At 55.8% G+C, this 27,205-nt stretch overlaps 1 protein-coding gene across 7 annotated transcripts in view; it reads left to right on the top strand.

The window, feature by feature from the left end:
- The window catches only part of MYO9B (myosin IXB), an 89,272-nt gene extending 63,085 nt beyond the window's left edge, over positions 1–26,187 (top strand). Inside the window, exons 13-42 of one of the 7 annotated variants that reach the window (XM_049098409.1) lie at positions 161–365; positions 1,126–1,207; positions 2,307–2,396; positions 3,718–3,831; positions 5,591–5,630; positions 6,708–6,830; positions 7,688–7,768; positions 8,998–9,108; positions 10,416–10,538; positions 11,763–11,912; positions 11,996–12,162; positions 12,801–13,715; positions 14,473–14,545; positions 14,740–14,864; positions 16,537–16,670; positions 16,889–17,076; positions 18,550–18,648; positions 18,766–18,939; positions 19,031–19,069; positions 19,258–19,369; positions 20,261–20,334; positions 20,781–20,973; positions 21,062–21,190; positions 21,431–21,536; positions 21,753–21,884; positions 22,762–22,885; positions 23,317–23,364; positions 23,710–23,856; positions 24,542–24,665; positions 24,786–26,187. In XM_049098409.1, coding sequence (XP_048954366.1) covers positions 161–365; positions 1,126–1,207; positions 2,307–2,396; positions 3,718–3,831; positions 5,591–5,630; positions 6,708–6,830; positions 7,688–7,768; positions 8,998–9,108; positions 10,416–10,538; positions 11,763–11,912; positions 11,996–12,162; positions 12,801–13,715; positions 14,473–14,545; positions 14,740–14,864; positions 16,537–16,670; positions 16,889–17,076; positions 18,550–18,648; positions 18,766–18,939; positions 19,031–19,069; positions 19,258–19,369; positions 20,261–20,334; positions 20,781–20,973; positions 21,062–21,190; positions 21,431–21,536; positions 21,753–21,884; positions 22,762–22,885; positions 23,317–23,364; positions 23,710–23,856; positions 24,542–24,665; positions 24,786–25,201 — 4,638 coding nt within the window. In that variant the 3' untranslated portion in view covers positions 25,202–26,187. Of the gene's footprint in view, positions 1–160; positions 366–1,125; positions 1,208–2,306; positions 2,397–3,717; positions 3,832–5,590; positions 5,631–6,707; positions 6,831–7,687; positions 7,769–8,997; positions 9,109–10,415; positions 10,539–11,762; positions 11,913–11,995; positions 12,163–12,800; positions 13,716–14,472; positions 14,546–14,739; positions 14,865–16,536; positions 16,671–16,888; positions 17,077–18,549; positions 18,649–18,765; positions 18,940–19,027; positions 19,070–19,257; positions 19,370–20,260; positions 20,335–20,780; positions 20,974–21,061; positions 21,191–21,430; positions 21,537–21,752; positions 21,885–22,761; positions 22,886–23,316; positions 23,365–23,709; positions 23,857–24,537; positions 24,666–24,785 lie in introns of all 7 variants that reach the window. The other 6 variants (XM_049098408.1, XM_049098407.1, XM_049098412.1 and 3 more) reach the window with 6 other exon arrangements.
- Positions 26,188–27,205: the final 1,018 nt, after the last annotated feature.

The following is a 27,205-nucleotide window of genomic DNA, read 5'->3' as shown; positions in this document are numbered from 1 at the left end:
AGCCCTACATCTCTGGCTCTTACTATCAAAGACCCTAGGGATGGGACCCCCCTCTGTGTTGTTGAGATGGGTCCCACCCCACCAGCAACCAGTTGCATGCTGGCTCCCAGGACCTTGGCAGTCACTGGCAAGTGACCACCCACCTCCGTTCCCCCACCAGGACTTCCGAGAAAAGAACATGGACTACATGCGGCCAGACATCGTGGCCCTCCTGCGGGGCAGCGACAGCTCCTATGTGCGGGAGCTCATTGGCATGGATCCTGTGGCCGTGTTCCGCTGGGCTGTGCTCCGGGCCGCCATCCGGGCCATGGCCGTGCTCCGGGAGGCCGGGCAACTGCGGGCCGAGAGGGCCGAGAAGGCTGCAGGTATGGGGCCCACTTGTCACCGTCAAGGGGGAATACTCAGTCCACTTCAAAGCGTATATTTCTGTGGCGTTTAGCACCTTCACCGTGTCACGTAACCACCACCTGTCTCACAGAACTTTGATCATCCCAAACAGAATTTCTGTACCAGGGTATATAATATACTCTCCTCATCCTCACAAGGCAGAAAGACATGCTCCTGTGTTTCTATAAAGATAGCCTGAGAGCAGCTGCAGTGGCTTAGCGGTTTAGCACCGCCTTCGGCCCAGGGCCTGATCCTGGAGCCCTGGGACTGAGTCCGCGTGGGCTCCCTGCTTGGAGCCTGCTTCTCCCTCTACCTGTGTCTCTGCCCCTCTCTCTCTCTCACTATCTCTCTCTCTCTCTCTGTCTCTCATTAATAAATAAATAAAATCTTAAAAAAAAAAAAAAAAGATAGCCTGAGGCCCAGAACAGCTGAGTGACTGTCCACAGGAGCTTGGCTCCAGATACCAGCTACGGGGCTCCATTTTACCAAGGGCCTTCATTAAAAGCAGGACCAAGGAGATAAAGCCTTCATGAAAAGTAGGAATAAATAATGCTGCTTAGGGAGGAATCGAACACTTCACAGTTCCCGGCTGTGTCCAAATTTGAGCATCAGACTTTTTGTGTGTGTTTTTTTAATGAGTTCAAGTCAGGATCAAAGCCAAAGCCTCTGTGGCAAAGACAAAGCCTCCAAGACCCCAGGCAACCCTCGCCTCCAACTCCATGTGCTCTGTGTCCACAGCCGGTATGGGCAGCCCTGGCACCCACGGTCACCTAGGAGACCTGCAGAGAGGAGCCAGCACCCCATCGGAAAAACTGTACCGGTGAGCGAGACCTTGATTTGTCCAAACCAAGGCTGGTAGACAGCAGTATTGTTTAAAACAATGCCAGAAATCCTACACCCTCGAACCAGGTTGGGGTTGACCTGAATAAGGAACCCGGCAACCACTTGAATCCAAAGGACCCAGAAACAAATGGCATCTGGTTGCCGCTTTTCTGCACACAGAAGGCAGGCCTCGGTGCATCATCTGCTTTAGGGAGATGCTGGACGGCTCACTTTACAAAAGATTCTTTTCAGGGCCATTGGCAGGTGAGGCCAAGGAGCCACTAACTAGTTGCACCGAGCAACAGGCTTAATTTAAGAGCACTTTCTCCCTTAGCCTGGGCAGAGTGGTCGAGAGCAGATAGGCTGAGTTACTTTATTTGCTGTCGGAGATAAAATATGCCTCATTGCACACAATATGATGAGGGTATTTTGTGGCCACCCTGGCAATGACCGAGGGCCTTCTACATATCCCTGTTTGCCCTGGGTATGAAAGTGGGCAGCATGTGCCACACTGGACAGACATCCAAGGCAGTGACAAAGCTAGAGGAGGGACACTTCTGATATCTTGAGAGGGCCAGACAGGCTGTATTAAAAAGGGACCAGCTGAGACAGACAGGCCAGGAGAGGTGTGTTCACAGTTGGGGAGGCACATGCCAATGCTCTGTGGCAGCCAAGTTCCCAGCTTCTTCCTCAGTACCCCAGATTCCCAAGGAGCAAGTTAGTAAATATTTAAACTTGAAAAGGTCATTTTATTTTTGAGCCCTTCATAGTAAAAACTTCAAGAGATTCATAAACATTGTATACATGGCGGTATAGTGTTAGCACCTAGGTAAGTGACCATCCATAAGTGATTTCATGTGTCGTTTCCCTGTTTTTTAAGAGGTACATTTTTTTTTTAATCTGCTTTTTCACCCAAAAGGGGGCAAGAGAAAAAGAAAGCATCTCTTGATTTGCTTGTGTATTCCCACCCTACAAGGACTGAATGTGGACCTGGGGCCACATTGGCTGGAGTGATGTCAGTCTCCCCAGGGCCTGGCCCCTAGGCTGCGGGTCCCACTCCAGGAGCGTGTTTAGTTTATACAGATTCTCCCTTTCAGCTGCTCAATGCTAGATTTCTCATTTGACGGCTCTGAGGAGTTCGATATTAACGCTTTTGAGGACATCATTGCTTTCTATGAAAGCAAGAAGTAAGTAGAAGCAAGGGCCTTCGAACCCAAGACCAGGGAGGCACATCAAGAGGAGCTGCCATCCCCAGGCGCTCAGCGTGGCGTCCAGGGCCAGGAGCGGGAGCGGCAGGCTGGGGATACCAGGGCCCACTGGGCCAGGGGCGGTGGGTGTGTGTTGAAGTCATAGGCCTTGTTCAGAGCTCCAGCCACTGTGCTGACCGCTCAGGGTATGGAGGTGAAACATGACCCTTCTGTTGTCTTTGCTCTGTGCCTCCCTGGAGGGCGAGGGAGCAGAGGTAAGTGAGGGTCTCCAGGCCCTGGGCATGGTGCATGGACACAGATGAGGGGCTGCCGATCGGGGTCTTTCCAGGCCACCTGCCCTGAGCTTAAACATGTATTTGAAATAATAGGAATGAGGGGTTTTTAAAAAGAAACACACAAACCAGAACCTCGTGTCTCACCCTACAGTCCCTGCTGCCTCAATTCCAGAAGTTCCATAAGGACATTTGTCATCTAGACATCCTTCATGAATAGTCCCTTCCATAGCATCTGATTTTTATCTCTGATCCATTCTTGTTCTCGCGCTTTAGTGCCAAAGTTTGGGCTTAGAGCGTATGCTCAGCCATGGGACCCACAGTGATCGAACAAAAGGCAGTGAAGGAGACTGAATTATTTGGGGTAAAGCTCTCCTTCCATAAGGTCTCCTACCCTCACTGCTGAGCTAGGTCACCCTCTGTGTGAGCATCCCTCATGCTGTAGGGTGTTGAGCAGCATCCTATTCTCACCCCACCCGATGCCAGTAGCACCCTCCCCACCCAGTAATGACAACCAAAAATGTATCCAGACATCACCTGGAGGGTAGCATCATCCTGGTTGAGGACCACTGTGTGAATTCCCATCCATTCCTCCTGAGGCCTTTCTTGAAGCCAACAAGGAGATGGACACGTGGCCACAGAATCAACCAGAAAAACTGATGAGCTACACCCACATGTACCCTCGGGTCTAGCCCTCGATGCTTGTTATAATAGAGTCCAGAAGGCTGTTCTATATGAGGCCTTTTTGGTGATCTGAGATGCTGTGTTGCAAACCCCATTCTGCAGAAGCATCCCTGGCCCTCCCTGAGAAAAGGGGAGCCTCCGTGGGGTGGTCAGTCACTCTTGGCTGAACCCCCTCTCAGTCCAGAAGGGAGAGACAGCAGGCGTGCAGACTCTCCAGCTGCATGTTTTGGCTCCAGTGGCCTGGGGATGGTCCCGACCGTGCTGGGGACCCCAAGGTGGCGGGCCTGCTGCTCTAACTTGGTCTTCTCCCTGTCACTGCACCCCCTACCCCACCCCACTCTCAGCGATTTGCATGACCAAATCATCAAGACCATCAAAGGATTGCCCTGGCAGGGTGAGGACCCCCGTAGGCTTCTCCAGTCCCTCAGTCGGCTCCAGAAACCCCGCACCTTCATCCTGTGAGTCCCCCCAAGGCTGTGGCACCTCCCCCCAACCCCCCCGCAACAAGTGCAACGACCGCCTCCCCGGCTCCCAGGACCCTGGCTGCGGGCTTCCCGTAATGCTGAATTGGCCGCTACAAACGTGCTGTCTTGTGGTTCCATTCTTATGCCAACCTTTGCTAAATGGCCCTCGTAACACTCCTGCCCCAGTGTCTACCCTGTGGCCCAAATCCTTGCCAGCTCCCCAGTGGCCAGCACGGCTTCACAGGAACGCTCCTTCCACAAAGCATCTCTTTTTCTTTCCCTAAACATGCAGAGCAAGGCTTGCTTCACCACTACCACCCCTACTCCTTGCCACCGTGAGCTTATAAAGAAGCTGTCGAAAGTAGGGCATCCAATTTCTTGCACATCCATGGCCCTGCTTTGTGTGGACGGCAGTGCGATATGGTGGGAAGGGCCCAGAAGCCACACAAACCAGGTTTGGACCTGGTCTCACTCTCGCTAACTAACTTATCATGTGGCCTGAGTGCTCTGAGCTTTCCAGCTTCTGTCTGCAAAGCGAGGGTGATGACTTGCATCGCACCCAGTGGGCAGCAGCCTCGGCCGATGGGGGCACTCGTAGCCACTCAGGGCTCAGGCCGGCCAAGAGCAAAGCTTGCGTCCACAAGAGAACGGTTTTCAAATTCATTTTTATTATGCCTTATTCTTCTTCACGTGGATTAAGATAGAACATGACAGGGCACCTGGGTGGCTCAGTTGGTTAAGCATCTGCCTTCAGCTCAGGCAGGGTCCTGGGATCGAGCCCCACATTGGGCTCCCTGCTCAGGCAGGAAACCTGCTTCTCCTTCTCCCTCTGCCCCTCCCCTCTGCTCCTGCTCTCTCTTTCGTATTCTCTCATAAAAATAAATAAATAAAATCTTCAAAAAAAAGAAAAAAGGATGGAACATGACACACATAGAACCTCACAACCAAGCATCTTGCTGATCTGTGGGGCACTATTTCCTCAGCTGGTTTTTGTGGATTTTTTATTGTTTTGGGTTTTTTTTTTTTTAAGATTGTATTTATTTGAGAGAAAACAGAAGCAGGGTAGAGGGAGAGAATCCAAGCAGACTCCCCTCTGAGCGCAGAGCCTGACATGGGGCTGGATCTCACAATCCATGAGATCATGACTTGAGCTGAAAGCAAAGGGTCCGTTGCTTAACCAACTGAGCCACCCAGGCGCCCCTCCTCAGCTGGTTTTAAAAATGAGCCAAGCTGCAAGTTTTTAAAAAAATTTTTTCTTTTGTCTGCAAGATTCCATAGAGTGTCTGAGAACGAGGGCCATGCCCCCCTCCCTTGCCCACAAGATCGGCTTTTGTCTTTTCCTTTGCACCAGTGTGAGTCCAAAATGTACTCCTACCTGAGCCCCATTTCAGTTCCTTACGGGGCAAGATCCGCCCCCTGCACAGACGCACCTTCTGCCCTGCCGATTACCAGCGGCCCCTCCTGCTCCCTGGACACCCGAGCGGCCCCGAGTGAGATGCTCCTGCCACCTCCGGGGCAGCTGCTGGCCAGTGAAGCTCATGTGCAGTCACAGAAGCACCCCACGCGTGCACGGGGTGGACCCGCCCAGGCCTCGGAGAGGCGGTGCAGCGGCCTCGTTGCACTTGTGCGCGCCCCAACTCTGCTTTCTCTGCTCTCGCTCCATCTAACCCGCGAGGCAAGGCTTTGCTGAACTAACCCAGATCCGGACACCTTGTTCTTTCTGTTCACAAAACCGTTTTTAATATTTTGACAGGAAAAGTAAAGGTATCAAACAAAAGCAGCTCATTCCAAAGGTAAACGTTCGCGACACCGCCCGAGGCCGCCTTGCTTTTTGCCCAACTTGAGAGTGCCTGGCTCAACTTGCTTTCTGGAAAATAGGGGGCCAAGGGTGTTGGTGGAGGGAGGCACTTTTAACATCTCTAGCTTTGTAGCTCCTCCCTCTTCCTTCCATCGCCCTCTACCCCCGCTCCCCTCCAAAAATAATTTCTCTGATCAAAAAGCTTTGGAGGTGTCTTGGGGTTTCCTGGAAGCGGGGTGTGTGGTGGGGATATTTGCACAAGCATGTTGACAGGAGTTTCCCAGGAGGAAGCAGGCTGGGTCAGGGGGAGGACTGAGCAAGGAGGTGGGCTTGGCCCAGTCCCACAGGAGTGTGAACAGCACCAAAGAGCTTCTCCCATCCAGAGACAACAGGACCCTTCCGTCCTCTCCCCCTTTAAGGTCATTAGTTACCTACCATTTCTGGAGGGCAGAATGGAATGCAGCACCTCCCGGTGTTTCTGGGAGGCTGGGAGAGGAAGTCCCACCAGAAAGGCGGCAACTGTGTGTTGCCAGTAGCCAAGATCCCAGTAGGTGACCTTGGGGAAAGTGCACCCAGCCTGTCTATCTCCACGTACAGTGTACAGACAGATCATGAATTTGCAATAGTGAGAAAAAACCTCTCAGTCTGGCCAACAGATGGCCAGTGCTAGTTCCTCTGGTGAGCTGATACTAAGGATTGGCACACATTGGAAGGCCCACCGGATAAGCTCATGCAGAAGTGCTGAGGACTTGGCACTCCTGAAGCTGTGCAGGAGGAAGGTGGCCCCCTGGAGCTCTCGGCTTCTGGGCACTCAGACTACAAAAGAGGCCATAATCAGGCCTCCCAGAGCTGGTGGTGCCATGTGCCAGGCACAGCTCAGGCTCAATTCCAGGGTTACCCCTGCCTCCTGCCCAGCCCACCAACCCCTGCCCTCTAGCAACACTGTCCCGAGACGGATCCTAAGAGCTGTCGCACCCAGCAGCATAATCCTGGCTCCGGGGCATCTATGAGGCCTCCTAGTGCCCCCTGGTACCCCAGGAGGGCAGGCCAGACCCCCATGTGTCTGTCCTAGAACCTGCTGGATTCCAAGTCCCTAAAGCTCATCATCAGCATGACTCTTCACGATCGAACCACCAAGTCCCTGCTGCACCTACACAAGAAAAAGAAGCCGCCAAGCATCAGTGCCCAGTTCCAGGTAGGCAGCCTGGGGAGCCCAGGGCAGATGCTGAACTCGACCTGATGCTCTCATAACTTGGCCACAACAAACCCAACAAATGGCTATTCTAGGGCTCCTGACCTTGGCATTGTTTGCCATCTGGGACTGGATGATTCTCCGTGGCGGAAGCCATCTTGTGTGTTATGGGATGTACAGTAGCATCCTCCAATTCTGACACCCAAAAATGTCTCCAGACATTGCCACATGTTCAGGATGGGTAGGGGTAGAATCACTCCTGTTGTGAACCAGTAGTTAAAGTAGCAGGTTAGCGCCTTAAGGCAGCCACTGAACTGTGTTGTTTGGGCTTGTTTCCCTTTTCCCCTGGTTGCCGGGAAGCTCAGAGGCACTTTTTTTAAGGGGCCCAACGGCTGCTGCTGACCCTTACTTACCATTACTTTTTTTTTTGTCCTCTTCCTCTTTCCTCACTCTGAGTCTTTTGTGACCACTTTGGCTTTTTTTTAATTCCCTAACCTGGGAGCTCCTACAAATTCTTTTTGTACAGAGCAGGCCAAAGACCAAAATCATGGCATCTGTGCTGCTTCTGAGGCTGACCAGCATTTTAAATCCATTTATCCCAGAAGGCATTTATCTGGTCCCACCCCACATTCCCACTGAGACAAAGGGCTGGGAGAGCCTGGGAAGATTACCAGTCAGCTCTGAGGACCCAACAGATCTCTTTGGGGCTCCCAGAGATAGCACAGCCTCCAGTCAGAATGTCCAGCTACAGCCTCCCGCATCCTGCGTCAGTGCCAACGCCAGCGAGTGACTGGGTCTCCTCCCACTGAGTGGCCTGGCTCTGGGGGTCCCATCTCAAAACCTTCTCCCTGTTTCCCCAGACGTCCCTTAACAAGCTCCTGGAGGCACTGGGAAAGGCAGAGCCTTTCTTTATCCGCTGCATCCGCTCCAATGCCGAGAAGGTAAGTGGCTCCCATGTCTTGGGGAGGTGAAGGCCAAGGTCTGGCTGCTCAGCAGGGGGTTATCCTGTGTTGCTGTGCCCCTTGGAGGGCCAGGAAAAGTCTCAGGGAACCAAGTGTTCACACAGGTTCTGGGAACTGTAAATGGTGTGCCTGTGGCCAGTCCCAGGTAGAGGGGGGTTGGCAGGAGGCAGTTAGGGCAGCTGGGTGGCCAACCAAGAGCAGGGACATCACTTGAAACCTGGAGGAGCCCTAGGAAGGACAGGTCAAGCATGCTCTTTGGTGCATCCCCACATGGGCCAGTGCAGAAAATGTACCAGAAGGGAGGGGCTGAGGTCATGCAGCAGAGGCATAGATCCTACTGTTCATTTGATCTGAATATTTCTAGAAAGACTCATGGAGCATCAGTGGGTGCCCCAATGGCGGGCTCAGTCCTTACTGCTAAGTTTCCTTTGCCTGAGGGGTTCACTGGCTCTTCTGTGCCCTTGGAGACTTTGCTGGGGGCTGTTCAGGATCTGGGCCTGCCCGCTTCATCTCTCCTTTTCCCATTTCCCTGGCCTTCCGCTGCTCCTAGGAAGATCTGTCAACATCCAGAACCCAGCTTCTCCCTACCAGTTTCTGTAGCTTCTGTCCTCCCGGGCAAGGAGCTGGATTCCTCCTCTGGGCCTTCACCTGGCTGTTTCCTGCCCATTCCTTCCTCAAAACTCGGCCCAGGGGGGCCCTAGCATTGTCTGACCCATTCACATATGCACCTGGCTTCCACCTCCAGACCCTGTTCTCCTCTTGGCCAAATCCCTAGTTATTTACCCCAGGGCCTGGCACAGAGTATGAGCTCAGCTCAGGTTTTGATCAGAGCCCTTAAGAACTAGTTATTTGCAACAAATTATCTTAAATTAAGCAGTAAGAAATGTCATGGGTCTTCCAGACACCAGGGAATAGAGCAGATCAGATGCCAGATTTTTCCAGAAGAGATAAATACCTTAAGCACTGCTGAGCAGCCCCACCTCTTTATTCCAAAAAGAATGTCTGGAGCAAGGAAAGATGGATCCTCCAGGTGCCCACAGCTGCCAGGCTGGGGACATTCCCAGCCAGCCGGGGCCCACCTGTGCTCCCTAACTATGCTCATGCCCAGACTCCTGCAGGACTTTGTCCCATAGTTTCCCATCCCCGGCTGCCAACGCTTAGTTGTCCAGCAGCCAGCACATGTCTTGATCGCTCATACCCCGTTTCAGAAAGAGCTGTGTTTCGACGAGGAGCTGGTGCTGCAGCAGCTGCGCTACACAGGCATGCTGGAGACGGTGCGGATCCGGAGGTCAGGCTACAGTGCCAAGTACACGTTCCAGGTAGGTGGCACAAGCATGGCTGTCGTCACATGGCAGAGGGCCAGTCACCTCCTTCTTTCAGAGAGAGCACTTCTCTGGAACAGGAACCCAGGGGATTACTTTACACCAGGGTTTCTCCACCCTAGCACTGTTGGCATTTATACCAGATTATTCTCTGTCATGGGAGAGTCAGGGGGAGGCAAGATTCCTCAGCAGAGGTGGCTGGGCCCTGGCCAAACCTGGAAGGATACAGAGGGGTCAACCCAAGCTGGGAAGAGGGAATTGCACGAGCAGATCCCTGTACAGCTCTGCCCTCTGTTGAGCATCTTCGGTGACAGATGCTTTTATACCTATCTCTTGTGTTGTGTCAACCAGCAGCAAGCGGGCCGAGCTCCTCTTTTGCCAGGGAGGTGATGACTTCAGAGATGGCTCCCTGGGGTTTTTAGAAATGCAAAGGATCATCAGTAACCTCAAATTAGTGAAGACCAAACAGCTAGTGCAGTTTCTCAGCTGCAGCACCATTGACACTAGGGGCTGCCCGGTCATTCTTTCTGTGCGGGCCTCCTTGTGCATTGTGGGATGTTGAGCAGCATCCCTGATCTCCGCCCACTCAATGCCAGGAGCACCCACCCCTCCCAAGTTGGGAGAATCCTGGATGTCTCCAGACATCACCAGACACCCCCAATGGTAAGCCGGCCTGGGTTGAGAACCCCTGGCTCATGCCGTGAACTGGCATCACCTGTGTGAGCCCTGGGCCTGAAGCCACAGATGGTGGCACCAGTGGCACCTGGTCCCCAATCCAGCTGTACCAGGACATGGCCTCGGGGACATGGCTTCATCATTGCATGCCTCCCTTTTTCTCATCCACAGAATGGAAATAGCACCTCTCTGACCCTGCATAAATAGAAAAAGCGAAATCACAGAAATGGGAGGACATGCTGGTGTATTTCACTAATGCTTGGTTCTTAAAAATTTGAATTAACTGTTTACTTAAAAGCTGCATGTGTCCAGCTATGATTCAGCTCTAATGAGCCATAGAGCCTGAGCTCCCCCACCAAAGGCAGCCCTGTTTCCTGGCCACCCCCCAAAAATGCCAGTACCGATAGGCCCTTAAGAGCCACTCGCGAAGTGCCTGGAAGACCCAATACTCTGTGTGTGGTGGTCTTTCTCAAGGTTTAAGTCCTTTCAGAGAGTCTGAGATTTTATCTTTGTTGGTGCCATTCTGGCTCTGGAAACTTGGCTTGACCAGGGAATCGCTGGAGCACCATATCCTCATGGGTGGCGGAAATCTCAACAGAGATTCTCTTTTCTTGGCCAAAATCACCCAGGATTTCACAGAGCAGTTCCAAGTGCTGCTGCCCAAGAATGCCCAGCCCTGCAGGGAGGTCATCTCTGCCCTGCTGGAAAAGATGGACGTCGACAAGAGGAACTACCAGATCGGGAAGACCAAGGTCAGGGCTCCCACACCTCAGGGGGCCACAAACCCATACCCTATCTACCGCTGCACGTAGGGTCCTCCCGTGGCCCAGCGTCCCGAGCTACATGCCGAAAGACAGAGGGCTGTGCTGAGGAAGTGTCTTTCTTGGGGCCCAGCACACTCTTTCTTCCCAGAAGGCACAGGAGTGCTTCTAAGGGGTGAGGCTTGGGCATCACGCTGGTTCCCGGCTTCCTCACACATAGCCTAGGGTTACTGCAGGATGTCTGGTACCATTTGCTAGCTCTTAATGTCTGGCAAAAGGCTTCCTTTCAGACACCATCTACCACCTCTACGTATGTGCTGGTTGCTTCTTATGGTTGGGGCACCAGCTGCTGTCCTTGTCCAATAAGTGCTAAAGTCAACTCCTGTTAGGGCTTCATCTGATTTGGAAACCCCCCTCACCATTCTCCAACAAGCTAATCCTAGAGTTACCACGTGACCCGGCAATTCCGTTCCTGGGTATGGACCCCGAAGAACTGAAAATAAAGCGTTCAAACAAATCCTTATACTTGAATGTCCATAGCGGCACTAGCCACAACAGCCAGAAGGCAGAAACAGCCCATATGTCCGTCAGCTGATGAATGGATTAAAAACCTGTGGTCTGTTGGGATCCCTGGGTGGCTCAGCGGTTTAGCGCCACCTTCGGCCCAGGGTGTGATCCTGGAGTCCTGGGATCAAGTCCCACGTTGGGCTGCTTGCATGGAGCCTGCTTCTCTGCCTGCCTGTGTCTCTGCCTCTCTCTCTGTGTGTGTCTAGCATGAATAAATAAATAAAACCTTAAAAAAAAAAAACTGGGCCATTCATATAATGTGATGAGCGAAAAGCAGCATGACACAGAAGCCTGCATAGTGTATGATCCCATGTATATGAAACGTTCAGGAAAGATCCACAGAGAGCAGATCATTGGTTACCAGGGGCTGGGGAGTGACTGCTCATGGGGATGGGTCGCTCTTCAGGGTGATGGAAATGTGTTGGAGCTAGTGTTGTTTGCACAATGTTGTGAATGTACCAAATGCCCCGATCTGTTTGTGTTAAAATGGTTAACTTCACATTACTAGAATCCTCTCAATATATTAAAAAAAAAAAAAAAAAAACTCCCCTTGGTCAGGTCAGGCAACACACCAGCTTGGTCTGTGCACTTATGGGGCACAGGGATTCTGGGGGCTGCACTGACCCCTCCTGTACCCACACCCCCTAGGTTTTCCTGAAGGAAACAGAGCGGCAAGCCTTGCAGGAGACGCTGCATCGGGAGGTCGTACGGAAGATCCTGCTCCTCCAGAGCTGGTTCCGAATGGTGCTGGAACGCCGGCACTTCCTGCAGATGAGGCAGGCAGCCATCACCATCCAGGTACTAAGGAGGCCTTGCAGGACCAGGGACAGGGCAGCCAGGGTCACACATCCCCAGTCCCTGACTGCCCACTGCACCCCCAGGCCTGCTGGCGATCCTACCGCGTCCGGCGGGCATTGGAGAGGACGCAGGCTGCCGTGTACATCCAGGCTGCATGGAGAGGCTACCAGCAGCGGATGGCCTACCGGCGCCGGAGACAGAGTATCATCCGCCTGCAGAGCCTCTGCCGGGGTCACCTTCAGCGCAAGAGGTGAACAGAGCAAGGCCCCACCTCCCATCCCTCCCCCAGCACCCCTGGCCCCAGGAGCTGCCTGAGATGCCACCTGTCCAGTAGAGCCATCTGGGCACATGACGCCCCAAAGAGACATTCCAGGGATGGTGGGCAACACCTGTAGATGAAGGCTGAGGTCACTGTTGCCAGGACTTGCTCTCTGGCAGGGACCCCTCCCCACCTCACTGAATCCACCCACCCTGAGCCCATTGATGAAACACTTGGCTTCAGAGTTGGAGGGTTCAGGCTGCTAAGTAAGACCAGCCCATAGCGGATTCCCCTCAACCCATGCTTATATGTAAAGCTCAGGCATCTACCCAGCCAGCAACCCCCAAAGAAATTCAGGAGTTTCTTAACAGTTCCCTCTCACAGCAGAGAGACTTAGGGCAGAGGTGGCCATGACAATAAATAGCCATTTCTTGTATCTCCCTTTTCTAGCTGAGGCATTTCTGCTTTTCCAGAACCATCCCTGAGGGCCAGGGTCACCCCACTTGGCAGGATAGAGCCTAGCCGCCAGCCCGCGGGTAGCATAGGGGGTCCCTGATGCTCTAAGTGGATTCTGGAGGTGGCAGTCATGTTTGTTGCTGAACCTACCTGCTTTCCTCTTGTCACACCAGCTTCAGCCAGATGGTCGCAGAGAAGCAGAAGGCTGGAGAGGAGAAGGAAGCCCAGCAAGCCTTAAGGGAAGAAACCGCGGAGGGTGGGCCAGGCCAGGCGGCCAAGCAGGAACAGGTGCCCAGGCAGGACCCAGAACCATCAGAGGACAGGGAGCATTTGGCGTTGGAACCCCAGGTGTGGCCAAACAATGAGCCCCTGGCAGAGAGCTCCCAACCAGAGAAGGAGGTCTCCAGCCCAGAGAAGGCTCTCCTGCCCCAGAAAAATGCAGCTGAAAGTCACGAGAAAGTGCCCAGCAGCCGAGAGAAGCGTGAGTCACGGCGGCAGAGAGGGCTGGAGCACGTGAAGCTCCAAAACAAACACATACAGTCCTGCAAGGAAGAGAGCGCTCTCAGAGAACCTTCTGAAAGGACTGTACCAGAGCAAGAGGAGAGCCTCCTGGAAGACAGAAAGGAGAACAGAGAAGATGAAACTCCTTCAGACGTGGGGACAGAGACAGAGAATGCTTCCAAGAAACAGCCCGAGGAGCCACTGCAGGCCATGCCAGCCAGCCAGCTCTCAGGAGAAACCCTAAAGATGCCCCAGGGCGGGGACCCAACGCCTGGCCACGTGGAACGGCCAACCAGCCTTGCCTTGGACAGTACGGTCAGCGTGCCCACCCCCAGCACCACCCCTGAGACCCCCAAGGACAAGAGCAAGCTGGGTGGTGACCTGAGGGCACAGGACAGGCCTGAGAGCCCTGGAAGCTCCACCCAGATCCAGCGGTACCGGGACCCAGACTCTGAGCGGCTGGCCAGCGCCGTGGAGCTATGGCGAGGCAAGAAGCTGATGACTGCTGCTTCTAGCACCATGCTGAGCCAGTCCCTGGACCTCAGCGAGCGGCATCGGGCTGTGGGGGCTGCTCTCACACCTACAGAGTAAGCCCCGGGCCCTCCTTTGTCTGAACACCGTGGTGCCCAGCTGTGTTGGGCAGGTAGGGTGGAGGGACGCACAGAGGCCTGCCTGGCAGCAGGACCAGGGCAGTGCCACGTGTCCCAGAAACATGTGAGTGGCTCTGTGCCTGGGAGCCAACACCAGGCATGTGGGAGCTCCGAGGAGGGAGGGAAGAAGCGGCAGGAAAAAGTAAAGATTTGGCATCTGCCGGGAGCTGCAGAGCTTGGTACCAGCTGGGACCCTGAGTCTTCCTCCTCTCCCCCCACAGCCCCCAAATGAGCTATGTTTACACAACAATCCCTGGCTTTGCGGGAGGCAGCCCCTCGGGGCGACATCCCATTTCCCGGCCTGCCTGGGTCTCCCTGGGTCTCCGTTTCCTCATCAGAAAATAGAGGTGGTTACTCTCACCCAGGAATTGAAGAAGGGGCCCAGCTCTTGACACTTTGCCTGACCCTTAGTTAGCTACACACCAGTGACTCCGAGTCCCCAGCGCCTCCTCCCAGAGGCCTGCGTGGCCAGACGCAGAAAGAGCTGGAGAAAGATGCAGGCCTTCTGCTAGGCCGGGCTTTCTCGGCCTCACACGCTGACGCTTGTGGCCAACTGGTTCTCTGGGTTGGGCTGTCACGTGCCCTGTGGAGCGTGGAGCAACATCCCTGGCCTCCTCCCACCCGAGTCAGGACAACTAAACATGTCTCCTAACTCACTCTTGGAAATAAAAGCCACCTTTCTGTGATCTCGCAGGGACAGACGCATTTCCTTATCCACGAGCGACGTCTCCAAGCTCCTCCCGTCCCCATCCCAGACCAAGATTCAGGTAAAGCTTTAGGCTGCAGCTCTCACCCCTCTAGGTCCAAACCCTCTTCTACCCTGGCTGCCCTGGCTCTCCCCAAAGTACAGCTTAAAAGAGAAGGGAAGTTGGTGGATGGACGGCGTGGTGGGCAAAGCACCCCTGCTTTCCCTCCAGCGAGTCCCGCCGTCCTCTGCTTACCTAGCCCTGTTCTCTGGCAGCCTTCTACGGAAACCGTGGACGGGGAGCCCAGCAGCAAGAAGCTGGCCGTCCAGAAAAAGAAGTCAGGCGACACATCTGCCGGCACAGACTCCGGGTTGTCCCCAGGCGCCCAGGCCGACTCTAAGTAAGTGTGAGCTTTGCTTTGGGAGGTGGCTCAGGTGACCAGAGAGAGGCTGCCCAGGGTCCCTGCCAGGGCCTCCCGTCCCAGGGCGGTCTGGTCTCCTAAACTGATGGCATTTATGAAGCGTAGTCGGCAGGTGTCTGCCCGGGCTAGGAAGAGAGATCCCTCACGGAGCCCAGGTCATGACCCCCCTCACGTGCAGTGTGGCTGCGTGCCAACGTAATGATTCCCACTAAGGTGAAAGCCAATCTGGGTCACTTCCTCTGGGGCCACAGGTAGACAGTTTCCATTTGGCTTTTTATGGTATCGAAACCAGCTCCCTGCTTCCCCCTACCTCTGGAGCTCTTCCTGGGTCCATGGCTAGAAGGAACTGGGCCAAGGCTCTGTCCCCAGAAGCCCCTGCAGAAATGCTCCAGGTGGTTCCATCACAGAACAGAGAGCATGGGCCGTGGGACAGGGGAGCTTTGAACGCAGGGACTGGAGGCTGAGGAAGGTCCAGAACAGGCTGGCAGAGGGAGGCAGAGAGCCCACCACTACAGACACACCCCACCACCAAAACAGAGCACCTCAGACCAGGGGGGCTTCCAACAACCCTCTCCTGGTCCCAGGGGGCCAGGAGTCCAAAATCAGGATGTGGGCAAGGCCACCCGCTCGGAAGGCTCTAGGGAACGGTCCTCCGTGCCTCTTCCGGTTCCTGGGGGCTCCAGGCATCCTCAGCTGTGGCTGCATCACCCTAGTCTCTGCCTCCATCTTCACGTGACTTTCCTCTTTCCTGTGTGTTTTCTCTTTCTCTCTTATAAGGATGCTTGAACCCGGATTTGAGGCCCATCTGGGTAACCCAGGATGACCTCATCTTGAGGTCTTAGTCCGTTTGGGCTGCTGTAACAAAACCACCACAGGCTACGTGGCTTAAATTATGGACATGTCTTCTGGGGGCTAGAAGTTCAAGATCGAGGCACCAGCAGATGTAGTATGTGGTGGGGGCCACTTCCTGGTTCACAGAGGGCAACTCACGGGGCGTCACATGGCAGGAAGGGCAAGGGCCCCTTTTGTAAGGGTACTAGTCCTTTTTTTTTTTTAAGATTTTATTAAGAGAGAGAGCGCGAGAGAGCACCAGCAGAGGGAGGGGGAAAGAGAGAAGCAGACTCCCCGCTGAGCAGGGAGCCTGATGGCAGCTCGATCTCAAGACCCGGAGATCATGACCTGAGCCCAGACGCTTAACTGACTGACCCACCCAGGCGCCCCTGCAAGACCTTTTCCCCAAATAAGGTCACACTCACGGGTCCTGAGCATTAGCACATGGACACATCTTTTGTGGGGTGTACCATTCGTTGCATGATTTGGCATTTATTCCTTCTGATTTCCTTTCCTAATACTTGGGCCCGTAAAAACACATAAGCAGGCAGAGGGTAGTTTTACTTCTTTTTTTTTTTTCTTTTTTTTTTTCTTTTTTTAAGATAATAGGGTCATGCTGTGATATCTGCTCTGCATCTTGCTTTTTCACCTGACTCCCCGTCAGTTCACACATATGAATCTCATTTTTAGTAGCATTTCTTTCTAGTGATAACCAAGACAAGAGTTATTTTTCTTTTTATAGTAAGACCACCTTTTCTTCAGCCTTGCTTCTGTTGTCACTTCCGGAGGCTTAAAGGAAACCCCTTACTTTCTCCTACAGATCCACTTTTAAAAGACTTTTCTTGCATAAGAATAAGGATAAAAAGTCTAGCCTGGAAGGTGTGGAGGAAACTGAGAACACAGTACCTGGGCATACCATGCTGGAAGCCGCCACCACCAAAAAGAATCTAGAAGGTTGGTCCCAGGCAGCCTTGGGGATGGAGGGTGGAATGAGCCACCAGGGTCCCTGGGGACGGGTTCTGGGCACAGGGCCTTGGGGCTGATTGGTCCCCCCACTGGGGTGCTTTTTGTCTGCAGCCCTCAGTTACAGCAGGGCAGGGTCCTGGTCCTCTGTGTGTGTGACCCTTGCCTCCCCTAGAACCCACCTCACTGGCTATTCCTTCTCTGTCCAGCCTCTAGCCACCAGCACCGCCACCCAGCAGGTGAGAAGCATGCCAAGGAGCCAGGAGGCAAAGGGAAGAAAAACCGCAACCTTAAGATTGGCAAAATCACAGTGTCAGAGAAATGGCGGGAGTCAGTGTTCCGCAAGATCACCAATGCCAATGAGCTCAAGTACTTGGATGAGTTTCTGCTCAACAAGGTGGGTCTTCTGAGGGCAACTATGGGGCTGGGGGCACACGCAGAGTCAGGCCGGGGCATCCCCAGAAGGGTTTTCATCACCCGGCAGTTTCTGGAACCCTCAGCATGCCGGGAAGAGACAGTCCAGATGCACAGTTCCAACACAGAAAATTCCAGAAACCAGATGCTTATTATTAAACTTGACATTAGCTCCTTTACTGCAAAATTCTACCTGGGCTCATCTAAGAACATCTGTAGCCTATATTCATGTTGCTCCTCGTGGACATTTACATTTCATGTGAAAAGTCAGTGGGTGTTGGAGCCCCTGGCTGGCTCACTTGGTAGAGCACGTGACTCTTGACCTTGGGGTCATGAGTTCAATCTCCATGTTGGGCATAAAGCTTACTTAAAAAAGGTGGGGGGGGGGGAATCCCTGGGCGGCTCAGCGGTTCCGTACCTGCCTTTGGCCCAGGGCGTGATCCTGGAGTCCCAGGATCGAGTCCCACATCTGGCTCCCTGCGTGGAGCCTGCTTCTCCCTCTGCCTGTGTCTCTGTCTCTCTTCTCCTTTTTCTGTGTCTATCATGAATAAATAAATAAAATCTTAAAAAGAAAAAGTTCAGTGGGTTTGATTACAGGGACTGCACAGAACACGTGGAACAGTGTTACATCCAGAGTGCCTACTTCTGGGACATACCTGTCCTGAGAGCCTCAGGCGAGGGGGTGTAGCCTGGGCCAGAGTCCTCTCCTGCAGAGGTGTGTGCACTTGTGCATGCAGGTGGGCACCAGGCAAATGAGTTTTATCTGGCAGTACCTGCCCAGGAAGTTCAAAATCTACTGTTTGAAGACACTTTCTCTGTTATCTCTCAGCACCCTTAGGGGTAATTGCCCCACTTTCATCCTTGAAATGGAAGTGCTTGCAGCCAGGAGGGCGCCAGACATACCTGCATCCCCCGGTGGCCTCACTGTGGCTCAGCCCTGGCCATCAACTTATTTTGCTTCAAATACACTTTTACAAAATGCATTGGGTTCTCAGAGCAGATGCTGATTAAGCACATGTTGTATATGGTGGCCGTGAATCAGTAACCATGACATGCATCTGGGGCGTGGCTCAGTGTTCGGCACCTGTGTAGGGTGGAAGGAGGGGCCCAGGCTAGACCACTGGTTTTCAGTCAGGGATGATTGTGTTCCAGGGGACAGTTGCTACATCTGCAGACATCTTTGGCTGTCGTGAGTGGGGACTGCTACTGGCATCTGGTGGGTGGAGGCCAGGGATGCTGTTCAACACCCGCCCCTAGCGTAATCCACCCCAGATGCTGGGTGTTTAGTTTAAACCTGGACTGAAAGGATTGGAAAGACTAGGATTGGCCAGAGGGCCTGGATTTTTTTGCTGGGATCATAGAGGAGTGAAAGAAGGACCTGGAATGGAGCAGAGCAACAACCAATCAGATGCCAAGCCTCGGGTAACTCCACATCAGGGCATCTCTTTTTCTCCAGATAAACGATCTGCGTTCTCAGAAGACTCCCACCGAGAGCTTATTCATCGAAGCCACTGAGAAATTCAGGAGCAACCTCAAAACCATGTACTCCGTCCCCGTACGTGCAGCCCCCAGCCTTGGGGAGGGCCCCTGTGGGGATTCCTGAGCCCTCTCCAGGGCACCCCCCCGCCCCACCGCTGTCTGTCCCACCGGGGTCACGCCTGCGTCCCCACAGAACGGGAAGATCCACGTCGGCTACAAGGACCTGATGGAGAACTACCAGATTGTGGTGAACAACCTGGCAGCAGAGCGGGGTGAAAAGGACACCAACCTGGTCCTCAACCTCTTCCAGTCGCTGCTTGACGAGTTCACCCGCGGGCACACCAAGAACGACTTCGAGCCACCCAAGGTTGGTGGTGCCGCCTCAGGGACGGTGGGCGGGGAGGCGGGGGTACTCCCAGGGCCGATCCAGACTTCACTTCTGTGCTCCCTCACAGCAGAGCAAAGCTCAGAAGAAGAAGCGGAAACAGGATCGCGCTGTGAGTATTTGTGCATGTGTGCGTGAGCGTGTGTGAGCGTGTTTGCCTGCTCGGCCATACGGAGCCCTAATGGTGACCATGCACCTCAGCCCTGAGATGCCACGTGCTATGATCACACTGAGTAGCCGCGTGGTGAGACCGTGGAGGGTCCCCCCTGGCCACTCAACACCCTCCCCTGTGGCCCCCAGGCCCAGCACCACAACGGGCACGTGTTCGTCAGCTACCAGGTGAGCATCCCGCAGTCGTGTGAGCAGTGCCTCTCATACATCTGGCTCATGGACAAGGCCCTGCTCTGCAGCGGTGAGTGCCCGCCCCCCTCCAGCATTCCCTAACTCCCCCACCACTTCCCCTCACACCCCACTACCCTCCACCAAACCTCCTAACCCTTCACCATGTCCCCAACCCCTCCCTGTGCACCTGGGCCTTCATGTGAGCCACAGGGTGGAACTTTCTGGAATACTGCCCTGGCCGTGCCTCAGCCTCTCAGTCCTCCCACCATCACCCTGGGGTAAATCCCGATTCTCAGCCGGCCCTGAGGCCCCCACCCTCCTCTGCAGCCTGCCCTCCACATGACCCCCCTTGGCAGGCTACCCCATGTCCCACCTTCCAGCTTAGGAACCCACTGCTCCTGCTGCCTGAACCACTAGCACCTCTCCAGACCCCCAGAGTCCCCCCCTCATGTGGCAGGCAAGGCCAGGCACCCCCATAGGAGCCCTGAGACACAGACAAAGTCCAGGATGACCCAGCTGGCAGGAGGGTCTAGCCCTGGGCCAGCTCAGTCAGGTCTCTGGCAGTTGTGTTTTCCCTCCGTGATCAGCCCCCCTGTCTTCTGCCCGGGTCTCCTGTCTCCTCAGTCCTCGTGTAAGGAGCAACCTATCCGCCTGTGTCCGTCACAGATACTTCTGAGACCAGGACACTTGGTGCCCCCTCTTTTTTGGTCTCAGCTAACTTTCTCTCTCAAGTATGGCTCCCCAAACCTCTGCTCCTGTCCCATTGGCCGGGCTCTAAGGCCACTAACAGTCACCAGCTGTGAACATCTGCCCATGTGGCTTCCTGTCGTGGGAATCAAGGCAGAAATTCTTAGACTCAAATTCAGAAGCCAGTCAGCGGATCCCTGGCTGATAGGGCAGGTGGCCCCAGGGACCTGGGGCCCTTGATGCACCATCTGTGACACCCCCCATGACCTCCTAGTGTGCAAGATGACCTGCCACAAGAAGTGTGTGCACAAGATTCAGACCTACTGTTCCTACACATGCGGGAGAAAGGTGAGCCCCTGCAGGGCCAGGAACCTCCCCAGAACACCTGGGTGAGGCCATCCTAAGCCATAGGGGGAGAAGGTGTGCTTGGTGCGAAGCCAAGGTTAGGTGTCAGGTAGGAGCAGGGAGCTGGCAGGAGGGGCTGGTCTGGTGTCAGCAGAGCACACTCTGGCTCTGTCAGAGACCCCTGAAGTCCCCCGAGACAGGACTGGGCTTCTGTGTGCATCTCAGACCTCCAGCCCTGCTCCTCCCTCCTCCAGAGGGAGGGAAGCACAAGGGAGGAGGGTCCCAAGCACTGGGGCTGCAGCAGGAGCAGGACCATCTGCCCTGAGGGAGCTGTGGGGAACCCCTGCCCGGCGATCAACAAGCTCACCTTCCCAGGCAGCCACCCCCAGCAGCCTGCAGGGAGGGATGGAGCCCACACGGGAGGCCTGACCCCACCTCTGGTGTTGCAGAGCGAGCCCGGTGCCGAGCCAGGCCACTTCGGCGTGTGCGTGGACAGCCTGACCAGTGACAAGGCCTCAGTGCCCATCGTGCTGGAGAAGCTTCTAGAACATGTGGAGATGCATGGCCTATACACCGAGGGCCTCTACCGCAAGTCAGGCGCCGCCAACCGCACTCGGGAGCTAAGACAGGCACTGCAGACAGGTGGGTGTCAAGGGTGGGTGGGCACCGTGGGCGCGCGGGCACGGCCCCCCTGCCTGTCCTCACCAGCCCCGCCCTGGCCTTCCCACAGACCCCGCGGCCGTCAAGCTGGAGAACTTCCCCATCCATGCCATCACCGGCGTGCTCAAACAGTGGCTTCGAGAGCTGCCCGAGCCCCTCATGACTTTTGCCCAGTACGGCGACTTCCTCCGAGCCGTAGGTGAGTCTCGGCAGCAGCGAGGGTGCGCAGGTGGGCAGGGTCGGGGTTCGAACCACAGGTGCTCACTGTGGCCGGTCGGAGAGGCGCAGGTGCCTAGCCTGGGGCAGGGCCAGGACCCCTGTGGGGCTCTGCATCTTGTCACACACCCAGCCCAGCCCCCACTCAGTGGGAGGCTCCCGGGCACCCTGGGAACGTGTCAGGGCCAGGCCCACAGGGAGCTGACGCGCTGGGCCCTCCTAGAGCTGCCAGAGAAGCAGGAGCAGCTGGCCGCCATCTACGCCGTCCTGGAGCACCTGCCTGAGGCCAACCACAACTCCCTGGAGCGGCTCATCTTCCACCTCGTCAAGCAAGTGCCTGCTGCCTGCTCTCCCTGGGGTGGGGGTCCCCATCAAGAGCCCCGCTGCAGTGTTCCCTGGGTCCCTCGGGTGGGGGGGCCCCCAGACTCTTCTGTGGTGCCTCTCGTGCCCCCTCTCCCAGCTCCAGGGTGTGGTGCCACAACCCCAGGGCTCCGGCCTCGGTCCAGGAGCTTCCTGGCCACCCCTAACTGCCGCTCACCACGCAGGGTGGCCCTGCTTGAAGACGTGAACCGTATGTCACCCAGCGCTCTAGCCATCATCTTTGCACCCTGCCTCCTGCGCTGCCCGGACAACTCAGACCCACTGACCAGCATGAAGGACGTCCTCAAGGTCACCACGTGAGTGCTAGGTGCCGGGGCTCCCCACCCCATGTCTCCTTCAGCGGCCAGGGCATCACTGCCAAGTGTGTTTGAGGCTGAAGAACTCGGGGAAAAAGGAGGAAGCCCTCCTCTCCAGTCACAGGGTGCGGGGCAGACAGTAAAGCCCCATGTTCTTGGCCTCTGGCAGCAGTGAGAACTGTCAGGAAAGAAACAGCTGTCTGGGGGTCCCTTCTGCCCCCTGCGTCGTCTTCAAAAGTTTTCAAAGAGTTCTTCAGAAGAACTCAGAAGGAAGTCGTCAGACTAATGGGACATTATTCAGGCTTCAAGTTGTAAAAAGAAGAACCCGTCACCCTAGGTGGTTTCTTGTGCGGCCCTGACACTACCCGGGTAGCGGCGTGGTGGTGACAGATTTGCTTCCAGCCTCTTCCAGCACATTCTTTGCTCCCATTTTTTCTTATGTGGGTGTGATGATGGAAAATCTGAATTGTGACTGCCTCTCTGGGCTGAGCCGCCGCACACCCTTAGCACTCACAGTGCACCTGCTGGAGCCCCCGGGGGCTCAGTGCCTGCAGCCGCTGCAACCGATCACCCAGGCTCCCTGTTCATACTCCTGCGTGAGGCAGGATGACTGTGAGGGATTGGTTCACTTTGATCCAGGGTGCTAGACTTCTTCCTTCAAACCAGGAGCCTTGTCGAGACAGGGACTCAGGCTCGGAAAGGTGGCGCAAGCCACACGAGGTCACACAGTGAGCTGGCATGGAGATGAGGGCCACTGCCCACGGCTGTGTCTGCGGCCCTGTGTGGCCTCTGTCTGGGTCTCCAGCTAGGGCCTCTCTAGACCCCGGGCCCCAACACCACCATCCTGGGGGCAGTAACTGAGTCCCCTTCTCTGCAGCTGCGTGGAGATGCTGATCAAAGAACAGATGAGGAAGTACAAGGTGAAGATGGAGGAGATTAACCAGCTGGAAGCTGCGGAGAGCATCGCCTTCCGCAGGCTCTCCCTCCTGCGACAGAACGCTGTAAGCACGCTGGGTGGGCATGGCCAGGGGCCTGGCTGGGGCGGTGGGGCGAGGTCTCACTTTTCCACCCCTTGAGCTCCCAGCCCACCCTTGGCCACAAGGCTTCCTGCCAGGGGCCTCATGGGAGCACGGTTGGGGGCCAGTTCCCCAACTCAGCTCAATGACCGCCTTCTTCGCTCAGCCTCTTGCCAACCAGCCCTCAAAGGGCAGCAGGGGACCTGTCATCCACTTGGTGATGTTCACATCATCTTCCACCCACACCTCCGGGGAAAGTGGCCATACGGTGGGGGTGGGGGCTTGGGGGGCAGGTCCTGATTCCCCTGGGAGGGCCCTGTCCTTGTCCCTAAAGTCAGATGTGGCTCGGTGCCCGTGACATGCCTGGGTGGTGGTCGTGGCCCTGGGTGGTTACCCTCTGTTCGTCTCTTCCCCAGCCATGGCCTCTCAAACTGGGGTTCTCGTCTCCCTATGAGGGGGTCCTGGTATGTACATGTTCCGTGGGCCCACCCTGCATGACTCCGGGTGCGGTGCATGCTGGGTTCCCTCCGTGCCCATGGTCTCATAGGATAGACCGAGCACGTGCTAACCTTCTGGAAGTGCATGCTGGGGGAGGCCCACTGCTGATGACCACCTGTGCGGAGGATGACTAATCAGCCGAGCACCAGCCACTCGGCCCCCATGTGATCCTTGGAGCAGCCTCACTAAACCCACCTTCCACATCAGAACTAACCTCTCCCAGAGTTGTTCACACCCGACTCTCCCCTCCCGAGAGCACCGGCCCCACCCACCCAGAGGGGCCAGCCAGACCTGCCACTTCTCTGTTGTAGATCAAGAGCCCCAAGGCCCGAGGAAGCAGTGCTGGCAGCCTGGAGGAGCTGGGGGTGCTGCCAGAAGAAGAAGTGCCCAGCGGTGATGAGGACCGTGAGAAGGAGATCCTCATTGAGCGGATACAGTCCATCAAAGAGGAGAAGCAAGTGTCTCTGCCCCCTTTCTGCCCTCAGCTGTGCCATCTGGCCCCCATCCCCAGGCCCCTCTGCAGAGCAGACCTGGCTGTTAGGAGGCTGACGGGCTAGACTCCTTCCCGTCATCCAGTACCTCCCTCATGGGGTGCTACTGTCCTAAAGTGCAGCCTAGGGCTCTGTTTAAACCCCATGCTTGACCATGGGAAGCCACGTGGTCCACAGGAAAAGAAGGGGCAGCAGAGGGATAATGCCCAAACTTTGTCTTGAAGTTGGTCTTAACTAGGGTAAACAACGAATCTGTCATCTGGTCAAGATGTGTGAGTAGGGCTGCCACTACCATTATGCCAGTAGAACAGGTGTGACCTGGGCCACCTGGCCACCCCAGTCCTAGGAACAGGGTAGAGGACTCCGGGCAGAGGGAATAGCACTTGCAAAGGCCCTGAGGCAAAAACATATCACTAGCTGAGTATAGGCGAGGTGGATGGCTTCCCTCAGCAGCCTGACACATTGCTCCTCGGAGTTTCTCTGGGCCAGATGTGATTTGGGGATTTGGGGATGGGTACTAAGGGCAGGGCCTCCCACCCAGGACCAGGAAGTTCCTATTCTGTCCCCAGCTGGCCTGGCACTATTGTTGGGTGGTCTTTGACCCTGGGAACAGCCTTGGACACCGTGACACCCTCCCCCCACCCCCAGGGAGGACATCACCTATCGGCTGCCGGAGCTGGACCCTCGGGGCTCCGATGAGGAAAACCTGGACTCTGAAACGTCAGCCAGCACTGAGAGCCTGTTGGAAGAGCGGGCCGGGCGGGGGGCCTCCGAAGGTCAGTATTAAGGCAGCGTCTGCTTTGCTCCTTCCCATGTTCACCACCGGCAGGCCCTGGGGCAAGGGTCCGTCTCCTGGCCCCGAAGCTGCAGTAACCCTGCCGTCTGTCTCTCAAAAGGGCCCCCCGCGCCTGCTCTCCCCAGCCCCGGCGCGCCTGCCCTGAGCCCCCTCCCCGTGGCAGCCGCCCCTCCACGACGAAGGCCGTCGTCCTTCGTGACGGTCAGAGTGAAGACCCCCCGGCGGACCCCCATCATGCCCACAACCAACATCAAGCTCCCACCCGGCCTGCCCTCCCACCTCCCTGGCCGGGCACCGGGTGCCCAGGAGGCTGCTGCCCCAGTGAGGCGCCGAGAGCCGCCTGCCCGCCGCCCGGACCAGGTACACTCTGTGTATATCACACCCAGCACTCACCTGCCCGTGCAGGGCATCCGGGAGCCCCTGGATGAGGACAGCCGGCTTCCTGGGGCCAAGCGGAGGTACTCAGACCCCCCAACCTACTGCCTGCCCCCCACTTCGGGCCAGGCCAACGGCTGAGGGCCACCCAGTGCCAGAGCTGGTCACTGAGCTGAAGAGCCAGCATCTGGCTGAGAAGGATCCCAAATGAAAAACTCCAAGACAATGTGAGGTGGGCACTAGCCCCAGTTGCAGAGTCCTAAGCAGGGAGAGGCCACCCAAGGCTCAGCCTACCCACATCATATAGACGCGCCCACTCAGATCACCAAATCATGGTGGGCAGCCTGGCATTGGCATCCCCCACCTCTTTTTTTGTTTTTATGGTAACTGTTTCTTTGTGCGTGGTTTACATAACTTTAAACTGTTAACAGCCTTAACCAGAGACCAAATTGTTTTTTATACATGTATGTACAAACTTTTATATTAACGCCCTGCATCTCCCTTATAACCCGGACATGAGTCTTCAGAGCAAAGCCTGCACAGCTGCCACACGTCAGAGGCCCAGACCTGCACGAGGACGGCTTGGGGCCCAGGGTCTGAGGGCCAGGACCTTGCCCAAGGGATCTGGACACTTGGGGCACAGGACTGCCCCCAAGTCTTTCTCAGACTCATCCTCTGCCCGGCTGGCAGCCACCTGGCTGGCATGCCTTGGAAGGAGTATTGGGGCCCCTCTGGGGTTCAAGGCTGGTGGCTGGAGTCAGGACACAAGGTGGTAGGCAGCCTCCACCTGCAGCACCACAGACCTCACATCCGAGGGACACTTGAATGTGGCCATCACTCTTCTGTCCACCATGCCCTGGACTCAGGAGGCTGGAGGAGGCTGCCCTCGGCACACTGCCCACTCCATGTGGCAAACAGGAGCCGCGACTCAGGACCACTCACAGGCAGGGAGGGCAAGGTTGTACATTCCTACTGGACAACAGTGACAGCCTGGGGCTCTCCGGAGTTGGGCTTCCCCTCTCTTAGGCTTGGCTCACTCCCCAGACACATGGCCACAGGTCTGGGATGAGAGGTGGGTGCCCCGGGTGCCCCGCAAGCCGTGCAAAATAAAAAGTGCCTGAAAGGTATTTGTGTGCAGTTCCTCTCAGACTGGTTCAGAGTCAGTTGGGGGAGGAGGGGCTGGCAGGTGGGGGTGGTCCACCCTGTGGCTTCAGCCAAGACAGATGCAGGGCAAGGGGCTATGTCCCTTGTCGGGGAGGACCTGCCTTGACACCCCCCGCCCCCAGCAAACACTGCTGTTGGAATTTCACATTACTCCTCACTCTGGAGTGGTGTGCTTGCTGGAGGTGCTTATTTATTAATCTGGAAATGGGGCCGGGGGGTGGGGGGACTGCCTCCTGTTGCCATGTTTTAGCACCCACCCTACCCCTACTTAAGACTTAAATGTCAGCTAAAAGGGTCATCTCATTATGAAGAGATCAGTTCCCAGTGGGCCCACCAGAGCCAGAAGGTACACACCCCATCCCCACCCCCACCATCCCCTCTCAGACCAGCTCCCAGTCTGCAGTAAGATGGGCAGCTGTGGGAACTTGCTGGCAGGTGGGGCCCATGGGGCTGGCGGGGGGTGGACAGTGAAGAACCCTAGTCCATGTGACACACGAGAAAGAGCTGGGAGGCTTGTCCGAGGCCACACATTTGGGATGGGGCAGGGCTGGGATTCAGAGCCTGCCCAGGCTGCCTCTAGTGCCCTATTTCATTCACCCTGGGTTTAGTCTCCTACATAGTATTTTGCGAAGACACCAAGCCCACTGGTGTGACCAGGACACAGGTGACGTCAGGGGTGGAAGATGGATGAGTGCTGCTTGCCAGCCAAGCTCCAGTACCTCTGACGTTCCAACCCCTACCCTGCCCTCCGCAGGCCAAGGGGTGCAGGGAGGTCACAGGATGGGCCTTGACTGCCTGAGGACCCAGGTGGGGTTCTCTCCATGAGGGTCTGACTGTCCCACCTCTCACCCCGAGAGCTAATGTCCCCCCTTGAGGCAGGCTTTGTCACACTGTACCTTTCCCAAAGAAGGAACCGGGCCCAGAAAATAAACTTTCTCAGGGCCTCTGCGGTGGGGGGGATGGAGTCGGTGTCAGGGCCGG

The sequence above is a fragment of the Canis lupus genome, chromosome 20 (genome assembly GCF_003254725.2).
Source record: "Canis lupus dingo isolate Sandy chromosome 20, ASM325472v2, whole genome shotgun sequence".
Taxonomy (NCBI): Eukaryota; Metazoa; Chordata; class Mammalia; order Carnivora; family Canidae; genus Canis; species Canis lupus.
Note: the sequence above shows the minus strand (reverse complement) of the source record. Positions and strands in the feature narration are given on the sequence as shown.